The 17,653-nt window shown below is 40.4% G+C and overlaps 1 protein-coding gene across 1 annotated transcript in view; it reads right to left on the bottom strand.

Moving 5' to 3' along the window:
* Positions 1-16,604, bottom strand: part of BMP3 (bone morphogenetic protein 3) — a 28,688-nt gene extending 12,084 nt beyond the window's left edge. Inside the window, exon 1 of the mRNA XM_060113769.1 lies at positions 15,707-16,604. Within this exon, the coding sequence (XP_059969752.1) occupies positions 15,707-16,031 (325 nt within the window). The 5' untranslated portion in view covers positions 16,032-16,604. The remainder of the gene's footprint in view (positions 1-15,706) is intronic.
* Positions 16,605-17,653: the final 1,049 nt, after the last annotated feature.

Genomic DNA, 17,653 nt, shown 5'->3' with positions numbered 1-17,653 from the left:
CTGCTGTGGAAAACAGTTTGACAATTCCTCAAAGTTAAACATAGAAATATCACATGACCCTGCAATTCTACCCCAGTTATAAACCCAAAAGAATTGAAAACAGGTGTTCAAACAAGTTCACGTACATGCACGTTTATAGCAGCACTACTCTTCACAACAGCCAAAAGTTAGAAACAACTCAATGTCCATCAATGGGTGAATGGATAAATAAATGTGGTATAGTCATATAATGGAACATTATTCAGCCATAAAAAGGAATGAGGGACTGATAATACTCCAATGTGGATGAACCTTGAAAACATTGTGCTAAATGAAAGAAGTCAGACACAAAATGTCCCATGTTGTACAATTCCATTTATGTGAAATATCCAGAACAGGTAAATCCATAGAGACAGAATGCAGACTAGTGTTTGCCAGGGGCTGAATGTGGAGAAATTGCTTAATGGGTAGGGGGTTTTACTTTGGGATTATAGAAATATTTTGGAACTAGATAAACCTGGTGGTTGCATAACACTGTGAAGGTATCAAATGACCTTGAGTTGTTCACTTAAAAATAGCTATACTTAAATTATGTAATTTTCACCACAATTAAACAAAAGGAGTAGTTTTATAAACTGGATGAAGATGAAGGCAAGAATCAGCCATTTTTTACTAATTTTCTCTTTCCTTTACTGAAACACACTTGTAAACTTAGTGGTATGAGAGCTGAGAGTTCTGGCTTTTAATTATGAGACTGCCAAGAACTATTGCTATAATTTTGGCACAGTGTCATGATAACATCTTATCTGAAGCAGCATCTAGCCTACTGGTTACAAGCATTGGTGGAAGTAAATTCACTTTGATTCAAATCCTGGCTCAGCCACTTATTAACTATGTAACTATGTAACTATATAACTCAGCCACTTATTAACTACGTAACTAGTGTTCTCATTCATTAAGTGGAATAATACTCCTGTCATCAGAATTAAATGAGATGTGTGTAAATCAGTTCATAAAGGGTCCAGTAAGTGTTTCTCGAGTATAAATTATTATTGTTGTTCATGCTGGTGTTAACCATAATACAGGGATTACCCCTTCTTCTATCTTCCTCACAAAGTTAAGGGTGCAGGATGAGGGTGGTTAAGCAAGACCATGTACCTCCATCTTCAGATAACATCTGAAAAATGAGTCACACATTCAAAGTGTCATGAAGAATGAGTGCTGTTGTGGAGCTTGTCTAAAGTTTATGTAATTACATGAATATAAGTGTTAAGTTGCTTCTGTAGAGTGCGACAAATTTATTGAAACTGGGCAATTTGTATTTCCAAGTCTTCAGATGCAGAAATGAGAGAGAGTAACAGAATGGGCGATTGATTAGTAAGGGCAGAAATTGGTTCCTGTTCTTGAGATCATCTAATGAGCTAATGGTAAGGCTGAGCTTAGGCTCAAGAATCCCCTGTCCTGGGATCGATCACCAGAGCCTGGACCCTCCTCCATACACTAGTTTCATATACATATTTGTTTCAGAAACATACATGCAATCGTGAAATTATGCTCTTGATCAAAAACATATTTTAGTAAACATAAAACATTTTTATAAAGATCTGGAAACTTAAAATGAGTTCATTGAATCCCCATTTATAAGGGAAGTGCAGTGGGAAACATATTTTACTCATTTCTAACATTGTGTGAGGGAAAAGGAGTAAACTGCCATTTGTGAATGTTTGTATAATCCATGACACCAAGATAATATTTTACAGAACTTTATAACAAAGCCATGGCATCAGGCTTGTTCAGACTCTAGCTTTAATTCATACTTTTAATTCATACATTCAAAGAGCGTGTACTTTTACCCAGATGGAAGTTTTAAATGGAAGGAAGAGAAGTCACTCTGTTCGAAGTATGTGGCAATCAGATGGTTGCCAAAGGAACACACGCAGGGAAGAAATGAACTCTGAAGGATGTGGGTGGTGGTGTCTTATTGGGGAAACCAATCCTACTCCTTTCCCCTACATTTTGCTTCAAAATATTTCCTTCTTTCACACATGTTTCCAGACACCTTGTGCCCTGTTGTTAACCAGCCTTCACCTTGTGTCTAATCTTCAATATCGTCTCATAAATGTCACGGAACTCGCCATACTGCCTCTTCTGATGGCTTTAATTTTAACTCAGTGCCTTCGTTTGAAGTCAAAGCCCTATGGCCCAGCCTCAGCTCCACCACACCCAATAGCTGTACTCAGGCAAATTACCTAAACTCTTCAAGTCTCAGTTTGTTCACCTGTAAAATGAACCCAATAGTATCAATGGCAGAGTTATTGTGAGAATTAATTGAAAGAATGCAGGTAATGCACATAGCCCTTAGGAAAAAACTCAATGAATGTTAGCTAACTAGACCTGCAATGTCCACTATGATAGCAACTAGTCACTTAAGTTTGAATTGAGATGTGCCGTAAGTGTAAAATACACACTGTATTTTGAAGCCTTAGTATAAAATATCACATTAATATATTTTATATTGATTATGTGTTGAAATCATAATATTTGGATACACTGGGTTAAATGTTGTGATACTATGATTTATAATAAGGAATACATATTTGGTCTTCGTCTCCATTGCTGGTCTAGAACTCTGAAAACTCTAGGAATTTCCTAAGTGATGAGAGCCATAAGGTGTCCTTTGTTATGTTAATGAGGCGACTTTTGGAGGTCACCTAAGAATGGGGTCTGGTTGCCTGGGAACCAACCTTGTGATTGGGGGTTTGAACTTTCAGCTCTAATCCCCACCTCTGGGGTGGGGAGAGGGGCTGCGGGTTGAATTAATCACCAATGGCCAATGATTTAATCAGCCATGCCTACAGAATGAAGCTGTAACAGGGAAGAGCCAAATGTGACTACATACTGGATCTGTTTCTTTTACTTTAACCTTTGCTTTCTGCTGCTTTTGTTCACTGAAAGGATACTGTCTATACATAATGGCCTGCCTCAGGGAACCCTGCCCCTCTGTCTGAATGTTAAACCAAAGTGCCTTTGTTCAGGGAAACATCTGGACCCTGCCCACCTGAGGATGGCATCAAGAAAGAAGAACTTAACACACCCCCTCCCCAAGGCTGGCCATTCCAGGGGATATTTGCAAAACTTATGGCCTTTTTACTTTACTTCCTTATCTCCTCCCCCTCTCTGTGCTCTAAAAGAAACTGGCATCCAAACCCTGATAAGATGGTTTTTCAGAGACACTAGTCTGCCATCTTCTCGGCTTTCCAAATAACATTGTATTCCTTGACTCAACACCTCGTCTCCAATTCTTTGTCCTGTCCTGTTGCGAGCAGAGCAAACTTGGACTTGGTAACCAAGCCTCCATAAAAATTTTAAAAAACAAGGTTTGGAGAGCTTCTGGGTTGGTGAACAAAATGGAGATTTGGGAGAGTGGAATGCCTAGAGAGGGCATGGAATCTCCAAGCCCTTTCCCCTACCTTGCCCTCTGCATCTCTTTTATCTGGCTGCTCCTGAGTTATATCTTTTTTATACTAAACTGGTAATCTAGTGAGTAAATGGCTTTCCTGAGTTCTGTGAGCCACTCTAGCAAATTAACCAAACCCAAGGAGGAGGTTGTGGGAAACTCCAAACTGTAGCTAGTTTGGTCAGAAGCACAGGAAACAACCTGGGTTTGGGACTGGCATCTGAAGTGGAGGACAGTCTTGTGGGACTGAGCCCTTTACCTAGGGAATTTGATGTTGTCTTTGGGTAGATGGTGGCAGAATTCAGTTGAATTCTCAGACCCCCTGCTGGTGTTCAAGAATTGCTTGTTGGTGTGGGTGAAGAACATTTAAAATGTAATATATTATTGAAATTAATTTCTCTTTTCGCTTCTCATATTTTTTAATGTGGCTACTAAAATTTTTAAATACATATGTGGTTCACATCTGTGGTTCAAAGTAAATTTCTCTTGCACAGTGGAATGACCACCATTTTTGTGGTCATATAGTCCAAAAGGAAAGAAAAAAGGCATTATTTTTCAAAGGCGATGAAGAATTAAGAATTTGCTAAACATGAATATGCAAACCAAAATGTAAATTGAGCAAAAGATTATTTTCTTGGAATGCAATACAACTTCCTTTATTAAGGACATTATATTAAGATAATTTTGGTGAATACTTTTAAATTTTCCCTCTAGCTGTAGCTAATCACTTCAACCTGCAATCAAAAGTCTAAGACCAGTAAACTGCTCTAAAATATAGTTAGATGGGCAGTTGAACAACAGTGCTTTATGGCAAAGCAATTATACACATAGCTTCAATTGTCTTATTTGTGTATTACACATATACAACCACTACAACCAACAAAGAACAGGAACTAAAGCAAAACAAATGTTTTACTTTAACAAATATGAATTGAACACCTATTAGGTGCTGGACCCTTGGCTGGGTCCCAGGGCTGCCCAATGGCCACTGCTGTCCACACCAGGACAAGGGGAAAAGATTAATATGCAGGTAGCTACGCCATGATGATGCTACTTTCCGTCAAAGGTGTTAACTATGCTTTTGGAGTACAAAGGAGGGAGCAATGAACTTTCACCATGTATGGGGAAGAGGGACATATGGGGAAGATGTAACCTTTAACCAGACTTTTAAGAATGAGGAGAGAAAGACAAATATATGATATCGCTTACATTTGGAATCTAAAAAAAAAGAACAATATAAATGTGCTTATATACAAAATAGCAATAGACCCACAGACATAGAAAACAAACTTATGGTTACCAAAGAGGAAAGTGGGGAGGGATAAATTAGGAATTTGGGATTAACAGATACACACTACTATATATAAAATAGATAACCAGCAAGGAGCTACTGTACAGGGAACTACACTCAATATTTTGCAATAACCTATAAGGTAAAAGAATCTGAAAAAGAATATATATATATATATATATATATATATATATATATATATATATATATATATATATATATATATATATAACTGAATCACTTTGCTGTATACCTGAGACTAACATGGCATTGTAAATCAACTATACTTCAATTAAAAAAAATTGAGGGCTTCCCTGGTGGCGCAGTGGTTGAGAGTCCGCCTGCCGATGCAGGGGACACGGGTTCGTGCCCCGGTCTGGGAGGATCCCACATGCCGCGGAGCGGCTGGGCCCGTGAGCCATGGCCACTGAGCCTGCGCATCCAGAGCCTGTGCTCCGCAACGGGAGAGGCCACAACAGTGAGAGGCTCGCATACCGCAAAAAAAAAAAAAAAAAAAAAAAAAAAATAGAGGGAAAAGGAGTGTTGGGGAGGAGATAAAAGCAGCACATTCTAGTCACAAGCAGTGCTGGACATCTGGAAGATTTTGCATAAGTAATATTTCCAATGTTTAATGGAAACTTAGAAAAATATCCCAGACTAACGTAGTTATTCGAAGTCCTTACAGACACCTAAACTGCCGAAATTCAGAAAAGGAATGGCCAATTCACATTTAGCTCTTAACTAAAGGTGTTGTATGATGCATAGCACTCGATGACTTTGCTATTTCCACCCAGATGAGGAGACGCATTACCTCTGCCTGTCCTAGATCTCCGTCCTCCCCATGTCTTTAAAAAAAATGAGCTAGAAGTCTCAACAGTTCCACAAAACATTCCTTGATTTCTTTAACCCATACTTTATTTTCGCCTTCTCTGACTTTACGTATTTCATTTCCGTGCAAGTCAATGCTCTTTTTCCTAAAACAAGTCAACAAATACTTAGTCTTGATAAATGGACAAAAAGAGTAGTGAGAGAGCTGCATGGAGTTGAGTAGATGAGTGCAGTAGAGTATATAAGATAAGATAAATACCTCCCTGCAAGTTGAAATATGTGGTAATAATATCTATGCAATTACTCTCATGCTTTTTTAGATTTTATATTAATTTTTTTCAAAAAAGTATCTTCTCGTATACTTAACAACAGGAGTTTTGCAGTAGCCTTCTCTCTCTTCCCCATGAGTACCAGACTTATCTGTGAAGAAGATATCTATGTTGAAATATCAGTGAATGAAAAATGCTTTCGTGTTCACTTTTTCTATTCTTCTGAAATATTCCGATACTTACCTATTTGGAATCGATGAATCCGGAAACGGAGGTATACTTTCTGGTTAATAAGAACAAACATATAATAATAATATTAAAAAGCAATGGCAGATGTTATCAGGTTACAAAACAATAGTTTATGTATTTTTAGGCTGTTGGTAGTCTTCAGGTATTAGAGAACGGAACTGTGCCACTCCAATCCAATCCTACCTAGGGTTGCATGCTTAATTCTGGGTGCTCTCATTTTAACTAGTTTATTGATATAAAAGAGAGCAACTAGGAAAGTAACCAAGATGTTGGTCTTAAAGTTATTTCTTACAAATTTGAGTTAAATAGAGAATACCTGCTCTGGAAGAAGAAGAAAAAAAGGTTAATCAGTGACGTGAGAATTGTCTGCAAATATTTGAGGGGCTACAGAGAGATCAGGGTTTTTCTTGTCAGTGTCAAAGATGAGAATTAAGTCTTAAGGTGATAGCTGAATGGAACCAGAATCAAGGTCAACATTAAGTAATGACTTTCTAAGTGTCTAGCCTGAGGGTGAGACCCCTGTGGGACCAGGCAGACAGAAGAGAGATGGTCATAATTCAAGACTATTACAGGAGGATCTCTTTATGGTAGGGAAGGTGTGAAAAGTGAACTAGATAACCTCTCAGATCCCTTGCAAGGAACTACGATAGGCTATATTTCCAGCTCTTCCTAAGGAAACTTTTTTTGATGCCAAAATATAACTACCAATAGGTGGTGCTGTTTTCTTACTGTTTGCTGGCACTAGCACAGGCTTGGATTTTCCTTGCTGAGAATACATACGTCTACTGTGGTCTAGTTAGGATGGGCCATTGGCATGATAATCTTATTCTGAATTTTCTAGAGTCATAATACCTGTGAATTGGAAAGGGGTATAGAAGTCAGGTGAGTTTCAGAACAAGCCATACTTTCCTTTGCACATCTGTTAGGACTTTGCGGCTACTGCCACTTCTCCCTGAAATGCTTTCACCCAACATAGTTCTCCTTGATTATTATCCAGATTCGATTTTTAAGGCAAAGCAGAGGCAAGCTTGTCACGACAACCCACTCCTTCGGTTCAGACCCCTCCTCTATTACTATTTTCATTATATTGTTATTCCTTCCTAAGACCATAAATTCCGTAAAGACAAGGCTCTGTAGTAATTACATCAGACTCTTCAGTCCCAAGCATGGAGCTTAACTCTTAAGCGGTGCTCAATAAATGCTTCTTTTGTGAATAAACAGATTTAGTCCAACCTATTCATTGTAGAAATGTAAAAATGAAGGACCGTAAAAGCCAGCCAGCTGGTGAGCATTGATTTTGGAGAGGAACCCAGGTCTTGGACTACCTATATGGACTTTTTTAGGAGTTTGGTTATTAGATAAAGGTAGAAGATCTGTTTCTGTTTTCATCTGAAAAGAAAGCACTTGCACCTCATGAAACCAAGGGCTCAACAAGGATACTGTGACTTGGGACCAGCTGTACTATTGCGACAGTTCAATTCCTCTCAGGGAGCAGCCGAGGCAGTGCCCAGGGAGTGGTGAGTGGAAGGTCCCCTTCGTGCTGGCCCACACAGAACGTTTTCAAAGGGAAATAGAATATACAATGGAAAGCTTTCTATGTAAAGTCTGATTTTAAAACAAATAGACTAAATGAAATCTTGATGATTTGTTAAATCCCCAGGAAGCAGGGAAAACATTTTAGTCATACAGAAAATATGTAACTAAGAACAACTCTTTTTTTCCACCTCTTTCTCCAAACAAAGCACAGCTGCTAGAAATGCAGGGGTGCCTAGGACAGGGCCATATATGCCCAAGGTCACTGGCTGAATATTTGCTGTAGATTATGAAGTCAAGGCTGCATTTCCTCTATGCCACCTTCTGTTTCCGGGCAAAGGTGAGATGGAGACATTCTAAATAGAACACAAAGTCAGAATGTGATTTTTCTTGCAGGGTTCCAGTCAAATGACTGACTTTTGTGGGATCTCAAAACAACCATTCTCTATGTCCAAAGTAAAACATGGCCAAAGATGGTATAGTGTATGTTTTTCTAAAACAGCAAAATGTTCACTAATCATTTTATCTGCTCTTAGCCTCCACCCAAGGGCATTCCTAGACTGTGAGCTCTCAGAGGGTAGACCCATGTCCAGCTAAAGTTTTGAACTCCTAGTTCTTTGCACAGTCTGGAGCATTGATATCCTGAAAAATACTTGTCAAATTTGTTGAATGAGCAATGGTATAAACTTACCAGATTCTAAAGTGTTTCCTACTTCACATTAAAGTGAAAAAGCTTTCAAGTGAAAAAACTTTCAAGTCAGCAAAAGGCCTTCTTGGGGATAAGTACAGTTGGAGTTTCAGTTCATCAGAAAAGAAGCATTACAAGAACAGTGGTATATAAAATAGAATAGTTTTGCCATTCAATGTATATGTGGTAAAGTGCCTTGTGGGGAATTCTTTCATGGCAAGTTTATTTTTAAAGGATCCTTTGCCTGGCAAACAGCTTTTCTACTATTTTTTCTTATCTAGTCCTCTGAACATCTAATTCAGGTCAACTGAAATATTTACTGAGTGACTACTGTGTGGCAAACTATGCCAGGCCTTCAGAATACAAGCATGAAATGAGATATGCTCTTTGCCCTCCAGAGACTTGGCCCCTGCCCCATCATCCTCTTTCTAGCAACCCTATCAGGTCCCAAACTCTCTGCAGCTGTGAAAGAAGAGTAAGACGTCTTTATCAACTTACTTTTGAACTCCTCCCCAGGGTAAAACTGTCATAAAGACATTAATATACCTTCCAAAGTGAAAGAAAGTTACCCTTACATAAATTAATAAACCATTTGTCTGGGGGAAAGGCCCACTAAAAGGGCCAGATGAGACCAGAACTAGAACGTTAATCAATCCTAGATTTCAGACGCTGGTTATAAGATACTCAAAACTCCAGAGACATGAGCTTAGAACAGAGTGTCTCAAACATGCATCAGAATCACCTTGATGGCCTGTGAAAACAGAGATTTCTGTGCCCCAAGCTCAGAGTACGATTCAGATGGTTTGGGTGGGCTGGAGAATTTCTAACAATTCCTGGGTGATGTTGCTGCTGCCAATCCAGGGACCATACTTTGAGAAAAACTAACTTCAAGAAATCACTATAAAAAGGTGCAACTCTGCTGCATGCAGCCACCAAGGTCAGGACAGAAACAGTAATTTCTTGAATGTAGGTTTGGCATAGCATAGACTGTATTATAAGAGGACTACTACCGCTTCGTATTTACATTGCTACCCAGATATATCCTTTATGCTACAAACAATTGCAATTATTAATATTTTATGTAGGTTTAAGGTTTTGTGGGAAGCTAGAGAGAAACAATATCTCCAGATATTAAGAATACCTCATTTATATAGGGCTTCCAAACTTTTAATGCATTTTCACACTCAATTTTTTTCAATTAAGTTGCACCATCTTTCTGTGAGACTAGTACAGTAGGTGTGACTTAAGCCATTTGATAGATGTCAACACTAGGCCTAGCAATATTAGATAACTTTATTAATTAGCAATTCAGCCAAGATTAGCATTTAGATCTCTTAATGCTTAGCCTCAAGAAATAGAAAAACTGAAACTCTAGGAATTTATTCTCTTCTTGAAAACCGTTTATCTTAACTCATGCTTAAGTGCAGCAAATTATACTCAATTCAAACAATCTTTAGATTAATTCCATGCAATTAAATTAAAATTTCCTTTGAAGGAAAAGCAAAGAAGATCATGTTGGGCCTCAATAGTTTTAATTGTAAAATCAGAGGACTGGGCAAAGAAGCTTTCATTTCTAAAGCTATTGGATGCAATTATTTTATAAAAGGAATATTTAACACTTACTATAAAATTTAATAGGAATATTTAATATTTACTCACTCAATAAAGGAAGAACATATTGAAGTTGGTAATACAGTAGGATCTGTTTGTCCAAACACTTTTATTTACAGTGTGGCTAAATAAAATCAAGGCACTGCATTTACTGTGGTTCTATTGCCAAGAAACGATGGGTCATAAAGGAAGGTAGATCATTGAAGGAGTCAATAAAACCCCATGGTCAATTGGCTTATGACTTACATGCCGATGTTTCAGATGAATAAAGAGACATTCATGCCTTTAATAATATCATCCCTGAAAATATTCTAGGACACAGCCACTACTAACATATGAATAGACTAGCAAATTTATGGATTTTTAAATATATTCCATAGATGAGGGCTCTTCGGTCACTGCCATGGTTTACTATGGTCCAAAGTAGATATTATCCTGGTATACTTGTGTCACTTGACTAATCTTATGTCAGTGTTTCCATTACAAAATTCTATTTTCATGTGTTTGTAACATAATCCTAAAAATTCATTCTGAATTGAAACTTGGCATAGGAAAGTTCAAATAGAGACTATTTGTGAAGCCAAACTTCTTTCCACCATACCACTGAAATAAAGTTATTAAGGTACTATTACTAGGGTATACACATTGGATATATGAGAAAACCATTAAAATTTTAGGAGAAAATTTCTGATGTAGGAGCACAAAAATCCTGAATAGCAAATACAAAGTATATACAAAGTTGCTCAATAATTTTCACTAGGCTTTTTGATAGGTATGAGCTTTATTATATCCAATAAATACAGCAAACAAATTGGGATTATATAAGAGATTTGATAGGTGTCTATAACTAAGGATTAATTGTGGTAAAACATTAAAGAAGTGATGTGCATGATCTCTAGCGAATCTTTCCACAAATAAAGTAGCTTTTCTTTTAAAAGAATAATACCAGATTAGATGTAAAAATAAATATTAATCTTATAGAAGAAAACAATGAAGGAGAATTCATAGGGAAACAGGCAAAATAAAATTTAATGACAGAAACTCTAAAATTACATTCAGAGAAGTTTAAGATATTTAATCAGGGAGATGGTAGAGTTGGCCCTTGGTATTTGCAGGAAACTGGTTGCAGGACCCCTGAAGATACCAAAATCCACAGATGTTTAAGTCCCTTATATAAAATGGCATAGTATCTGCATATAACCTACCACATCATCTTGTATACTTTAAACCATCTCTAGAGTATTTATAATTCAGCAAAATCAAGTTATGCCTTTGGGAAATTTCTGAAATTTTTCCCCTCAAATATTTTCAATCTGTAGTTGGATCCCTGGTAACCAGGGATGTGGAGGGCCAACTATACAATGCCAACTGGACTCAAGTCCAAAAGCTAACAATGTAAGTAAACATCCTGAATAAACAAATGAGAAATGAGACAGTTTTCAGTCATAATATTCACTTGAATTTTGCATACCTTCTTTCTTGAGAAATTAGGGAGGCTCTGAACCAATGTTTCCCCAAATAGATATCTTAGAACCATAATTCTCTGAAATGCTCTCTTGGGGAGAAAGTGATCCACTCTTAAGAGGGTCCACCAGCATTTAAAGGACCTGAAAGGTCCCAAAGCAAACTGATCATTTTTCCCAAACTTATTTGACCATGGAATGCAATTTTATGTAACACCTGTTAACATTTTGTAAAGACCCTCTTTTAAAAAATCTTCTCCTAGAAAATAAGATGATTAGAAATCATAGGTTTTGAGATGAGCTCAGTATGTTTGAAAAACTCTCTGACAAATACATCATGATGCCCATTTCTTCTTCCATTTAAGTAAGGGGTTGGACTTGCTTTCTTTAAATCCTCTTCCAAAAACAAAATTGTATAATCCCAAAATGCTTAAGAGCAGGTTTGACATCCACATATCTATTTAATTTTTAGAAAAATCTGAACCGGGTCAATTAAGTGCTTATACATTTCCATTGCTTTGATAAAATGTCTGTAACCCTTTTAATATATTCTTAATTATGTATATATTTTTAATGTACAAATATTCCCTGAGTGAATTATCTGCTTAGGGGATGTTTTTCATTGACCCTCGTGGTCTCTTGGTCTCTTTGAGTATGTCTAACTATACTAAAAAGCTAAATTTAAATTACTTTCTATGTAATACATTCTCTTTCTCTTTTCCATTAGCATAGATAATCAAGAATTCATGGTTTTATGGATTTTTAAATGTCAGAGATTGTAAAGCTGTCTTGCCTATTACAGTAAAAACTTCATTAAGGGCTATCATGTATTCAAAGTATTGTGTAATTCAAAGCAGCTGCACATCCAGCTCCCCCTCTCCAGATGTACTATTGTTCTTGGAATAAAAACATCAGATAATCTAAGTACTCTTTAATTTCAAGCCTAGTTTCTAGGTGCCAGGAATTTCAAGGTAACTGTGTTTTAATAAAGTTATTACATCCCTTTGCCATCAAATCCATCAAAAATGATGCTTTCCCACTGGCCCATGAATTTTACAGGACTGGCTCCTATTGGAACGATTGTTTAGCCCTTAATTATATCTTTCCTAAAGCCTTATATTTTAAACTTGCACTTCAGAAACATGTCACTTTATAATTCTTCATTTTTAAAGACTTTTGGTTATAGTAGGAAAGACTCTCCCCTTTCTCACTGAAGGAAAATATTCACTTTTGGGTCTGACTTTCCTCAATTTTCTTTTCTTTTTGTCTATGAAGTCTGTGTGATTTTTTTTTAAAGGTGACATAAATCCACTGAAATGCAATCATTTTTGTAGTTACATGTCATAAATTAAAATAATGATAGTTTCCTAATAAGAACATCTGTGCTCTAATTGCTTTCCCTAAAGAGGTTAAATTTATGATTAAGAAAAATAAGATTAAGTGACTATGGAAATGATGAGAAACTAATGAACACAAAGTATGTATCTTAAAGGATCAAGCCAGGAGAATACTTCATGTAAAATACTCTTTTTTTTTTATTACATAGAAGCCAAGGACAACTTAAACTAAGATTAAAATAAAAGTTGATTTCATATCCCTCTTGTCTTCCTTTAAGACGGTGTGTTTTTCTAAAGCCGAACTTCTCTGTCATCAATAATTTTGTAAATTACATTTTACAAAGGGAAAGATAAAACATATCTTTATGTAAACCCTTACACATCACAAAAAGACTTATGAGTTCTCCAAACTTACGGTTTTGGCACACCAACTGCACACCATTGAGGGAGGAGAAAAGGGTTAGCAGAAAGTGTATTTAGGATGAATGCCACCCACCATCAAGTAATGGTTTAAGTAGAAAGTAATCAGAGGGAGACCACAGCAGCTAAATTTCAACCAAAGATATTCTAGGTTTAGAACAATAAATAATTTTAATCAGGTATGTTCCAAGGAGCAAATAGGGCTCTAAGGCTATAACTCAACCTGAATAAGCACTGGGAAAGTCTGCCAGAACAGCAGCCACTCCATAGATACAGCACACACCTGACCTTCCATTAAAATCTGTAACATCCTTGGTACGGAGAAGCCCATACGTTGTGAAACTTAAACACTACGGACTAGAAAACATATCTAATTTATTAATGCAGACAGCATCTTTCGCCTGCATCGGAACATATGTCACAAGATGAAGGATGTTACAGAAATGCTCTTATGGATAAAGGAGAGAGACACACACGAAAGCCTTAGCACCTTCCTGGAGCCCTGCCTTATTAAAGCCAGAACTGCCTCATAATAAGGTCCTTCTAGTGTGTTAGTAACTAAACACTCTTGGAAGGGGTCCAAGGCGAACAGTCTCTCCAGGAGTCTCCAATGTAGTAACAGGACACTTCAGCTTCCACAAAAACCAGTGTCTACATTTGATGAATAAGTCATTAAGACAGTCTCTAGGATGTTAAAGGAATTACTTTTCTTATCAGGGCACGCAGCCTTGTATATATGCTTCAAGCTGCAATTCATCATTTCAAGGGAACTTCTGGCCTCTGTATCAGAGTTTATCATTTGATGGTATAAGACTACAGAGAGGCTGATAAGGGACACTCTGAAATTATAATGCATGGAGTGAGTTGGACCCAAAAAGTAAATGAGGCCTGAGTTATTCAAATCCTTATCCATCTCCCACTCATGGTTCCCTCAGTCTAAAACAAACATACAAAAACACTATACAGTAGGTGTGAATGAAACAAACTCACGTGCTACCTCCAAACCTCGTGATTCATACTAAAATGAAACTTGCTGATACCAAAAATGCTATTCACCTTTTGGGTACCTCAGCTATTCCCTAGGAATTGTACCAAGAAAATGAATATCAAGATAAGAATGATTCAAGTGTCTTCATTATTGCCACCTGCCTTGCCCACCCAACTACCCTTGTTTCTCCCACACTACTTCTTCCTTGAGCTCTGCCCTTGGAGTTGCACTAAAGTAAACAGGACATTCACTGGTGTGGTCAGCTGTCAGGACAGCCTTCTCAAGTGGCTGACACACTGTGGATGAACCAGAGCAGGTTTCTGTTTCTGTAGCAAAGGCCAACTCCTTATAGATCATGCTCGTGGTTTTAAGAAGAAAGTGAAATCTGGTTCAGCTCAGACTATAGCTGAAGACTTCTGCATTAGAAAGCATAATTCACGTTTATTGTAAATGTCATCATGCCTATGAGCTCTAGAGTATATTTACAGTGTCAACCTAGGGCTTTCCTTGATGGATGCTTTTGTGTGCCTCTTTTCCAGGAGTCCTACATATCAAAGCTTTGGGAGATTTCTTTCTAGTGATTCTGACAGAACTGATAGAGCATGAGGCATGGCCTCCTTACTTGAAGTTCTTGGCTATTTTTCAACGGTTCACTGAAGACAGGTCCCTTTATCATGAATGTAGTGAACAAAAAAGCCTGGTGCATCCTCAAAGCACAGAAACCGAGTTAGTGTCCAGGAAACTTTCCCTCAAGCTGTTAGCACAAGGGAGGCAGGCTGTTAGCATAAGTTATTCGCTCCACCGCAGGGGCCAGGAGAAACCTTGTTAAGCCATGAATTTCAGTCCGCAGTGATCTGTGTGTTGAAAAACGGGATGAGCAGATTTTCATCGGCGGATTCCAAGAGGTGTTTACATCCACGGCTGCTCCCCTCCCTCCCAGCTCCTCCCAGGGTGGGTGGTACGGCCCCTATTTGCCCAGATGGGTTTTAAATAATCGAAACACCCAAGCACCTGGTTTAGTTTGTGTGTTTGCCACCAAGGGACTATCAAGTAGAAAGTGTCAAATCTAGTAACAGAGGACACCAGTTAAGAGGAGGTGCAAGGTCTGGAGAAGCGACTGTCTAAAAGCCCGAGGGAAGGCATCCAGTTCAGGTGTGACTTTTCTCTCTGGTGCCCCCGTGGTTGGCATAAAATGACATCTGCCTCTAGGTAAATATGGCTAAAGCCCAGTCCAAGGAAATTTCCGCTGACCGACTTAAGAAACATCAGCACAAGGTACCCCAGAAAAGCTCCAGACACCCAGGGCAGGAGGACCCGGGGGGGGGGAAGCCCCTTCCCTTCTTTCACGCACTTCCTCCAGCCGACCCCCTCCAGGGCTCGGCGCCCTTCTCTCCGCTTCTCCCTCTCAATTCGGACTCTACCATTGGGCTGACTCACAGGCGGGATGCGGAGTGTGACAGGACCGAGGGGCTCGGAGGGCAGCTGGAGAGCGAGGGAAGGTCTCTAGGTAACACAGGGCAGACGAGGAAGCCGTGGGGGTCCCGGGAGACACCTGGGGCGGGACCGCGGAAAGGGGGCGCCTCGGGCACTCACCTGCTGCTCCGGCTCGAAAGCTGCGAACCGTGTTGCCCTCGCTCAGGGGCTGGGGGAACAGAGTGGGCGAGCCCCGCTCCGAGAACCCCGGTGTCCGCGCCACCTCGGCTCTGCCGCCGCCACTGTACCTGTCGTAGAGCCGCAGCATGTGCTCTGACACCTTGTCGAGCGGCTGCGGGAGGGGGTCTGGGCCACCACCTGCCGTGCGGTCGCCTGGCACGGGCTCGCGGAGCTCCGGGAAATGCTGCTTGAGTCTCTGTCCGTGCGCCAGGCTCACGCACAAGCAGCCCAGCCATAGATGGAGCAGTCTGCGCGCCCCAGCCATAGCGAGGTCCGCGTCCGCTGCTGCGTCCTGGGGGGTCCCTCTGCGGCGCGCGGGGCCGGCGGCAGAGAGGAAGGTTGAACTCCCAACGAGCTGGGCGAGGGCGCCCGGAGCCCGGACGCTCCTGAGCAGGACAGCGACCAGCCCCACTTTTTGCGCCGGTCGATCGCGGACCGGCAGGTGGGTTCTTCCCCGGCAGCGGCGCGGACCTCACGAGCGCAGGGCGCTGCCGGCGCAGTCTCCACTCGGACCCCAAGAAAGAGCTGAAGTCGTGGCGTGTGTGGCCGGGGTGTTTTCGGATCTGTTTGTACTCTCCCTCCCCGCTTTATTTTTGGGAACACCCGGCCGAAGTTGCCGCGCTGGGCACGGGGACTAGCGCCGGGTCGGGCGCAGAGACTGAGCGGGGTTGAGCGCCGCGGTCCTGAGGGCGCTCGCTCGCCTTTTGCAAGGATTGGAGCAGCCGCGGTGCGGCCAGTCCGAGTTTTGAGTGTATGCGTGTGTGTGTGTGTGTGTGTGTGTGTGTGTGTGTGTGTGTGTGTGTGTGTTGTGTGCAACAGAGAGAGAGAGAGAGAGAGAGAGAGAGTGCCTTCGTTCTCTGGCTGATCTGTACAGTCCGCAGCCAATCTCTCTGTATCCCTCGCCCTCGCAGACAGCTGGGACCCCGCTATAGCCGGGAGAGAAGGGAAGGGGAAAGTAACCAGCAAACCAGCAGGGGGAGGGAGAGAAGAGGAAGCAGGGCTGGGGGTGGTAGGGGAGAGGAGGGGGAAAGGAGAAGATCGAGGAAGAAGGAAAGGGTAGGAGGGACGGGGTATTATTTTTTTAATCCCTGCAAGAACATTGGCTATGTCCCTGCCAACAAGAGAGCAGAGGAAAAATAAACTTCTTCCTGGACACTTTCGCCTCTGATTCCAAACAACATCAAGATGTGAACACCATTCTCGCTAACTTTCGTGGGCCTCTCGAGACCCAGGTTGCGGACCCTGCACCTGTGCCGGGTTGCCATCTCTCCCTGTCTCTCTGAGAGCTTACCCATCATCGCTCCTTCTCTTCTGCATCTTCACTTGCATCCACCACCCCCCGCCCCCAGGAGAAAAGTACGTGTGAGTGGAGTCAATCCCGTCTTAAAACAAATAAACAAGCAAACACACTACAACCCCCGCCCCCAAATTCCCCCTCAAGAGGATTCTTGTGAGCGGTGGTGAAATGGAAAGTCTTCTGGAACACGCCAGAATCCAGAGTGGGCTCTCAGAGTTAGCACCTCTTAGATCCTTCCTCACCCTGTCTTTCCTGGCTGTAAAATGGCGATTGAACTACTAGCTAACTGACATTTTACCCCACACTTATCACGCTGTAGGTACTCGCTGTTCTTTTGATTTCAAGTGTATTATCTTTAAAGGATTTTAATGAGAAAGCCCATTTTACCGATGAGGAAACTGAGGCAAAAAGACACTCCTAGATGGCAGACCTGAGCTCCAAACTCAGGCAGTCTGATTCCTGGGCTCAAGCCATTAATCATCACACTATTAATAATGAAACTACCATTTATTTAATTTATTTTTTAAACATCTTTATTAGAGTACAATTGCTTTACAATGGTGTGTCAGTTTCTGCTTTATAACAAAGTG

Source organism: Mesoplodon densirostris, chromosome 1, assembly GCF_025265405.1.
Source record: "Mesoplodon densirostris isolate mMesDen1 chromosome 1, mMesDen1 primary haplotype, whole genome shotgun sequence".
Lineage (NCBI taxonomy): Eukaryota > Metazoa > Chordata > Mammalia > Artiodactyla > Ziphiidae > Mesoplodon > Mesoplodon densirostris.
This window is presented reverse-complemented; position numbering and strand designations above follow the sequence as displayed.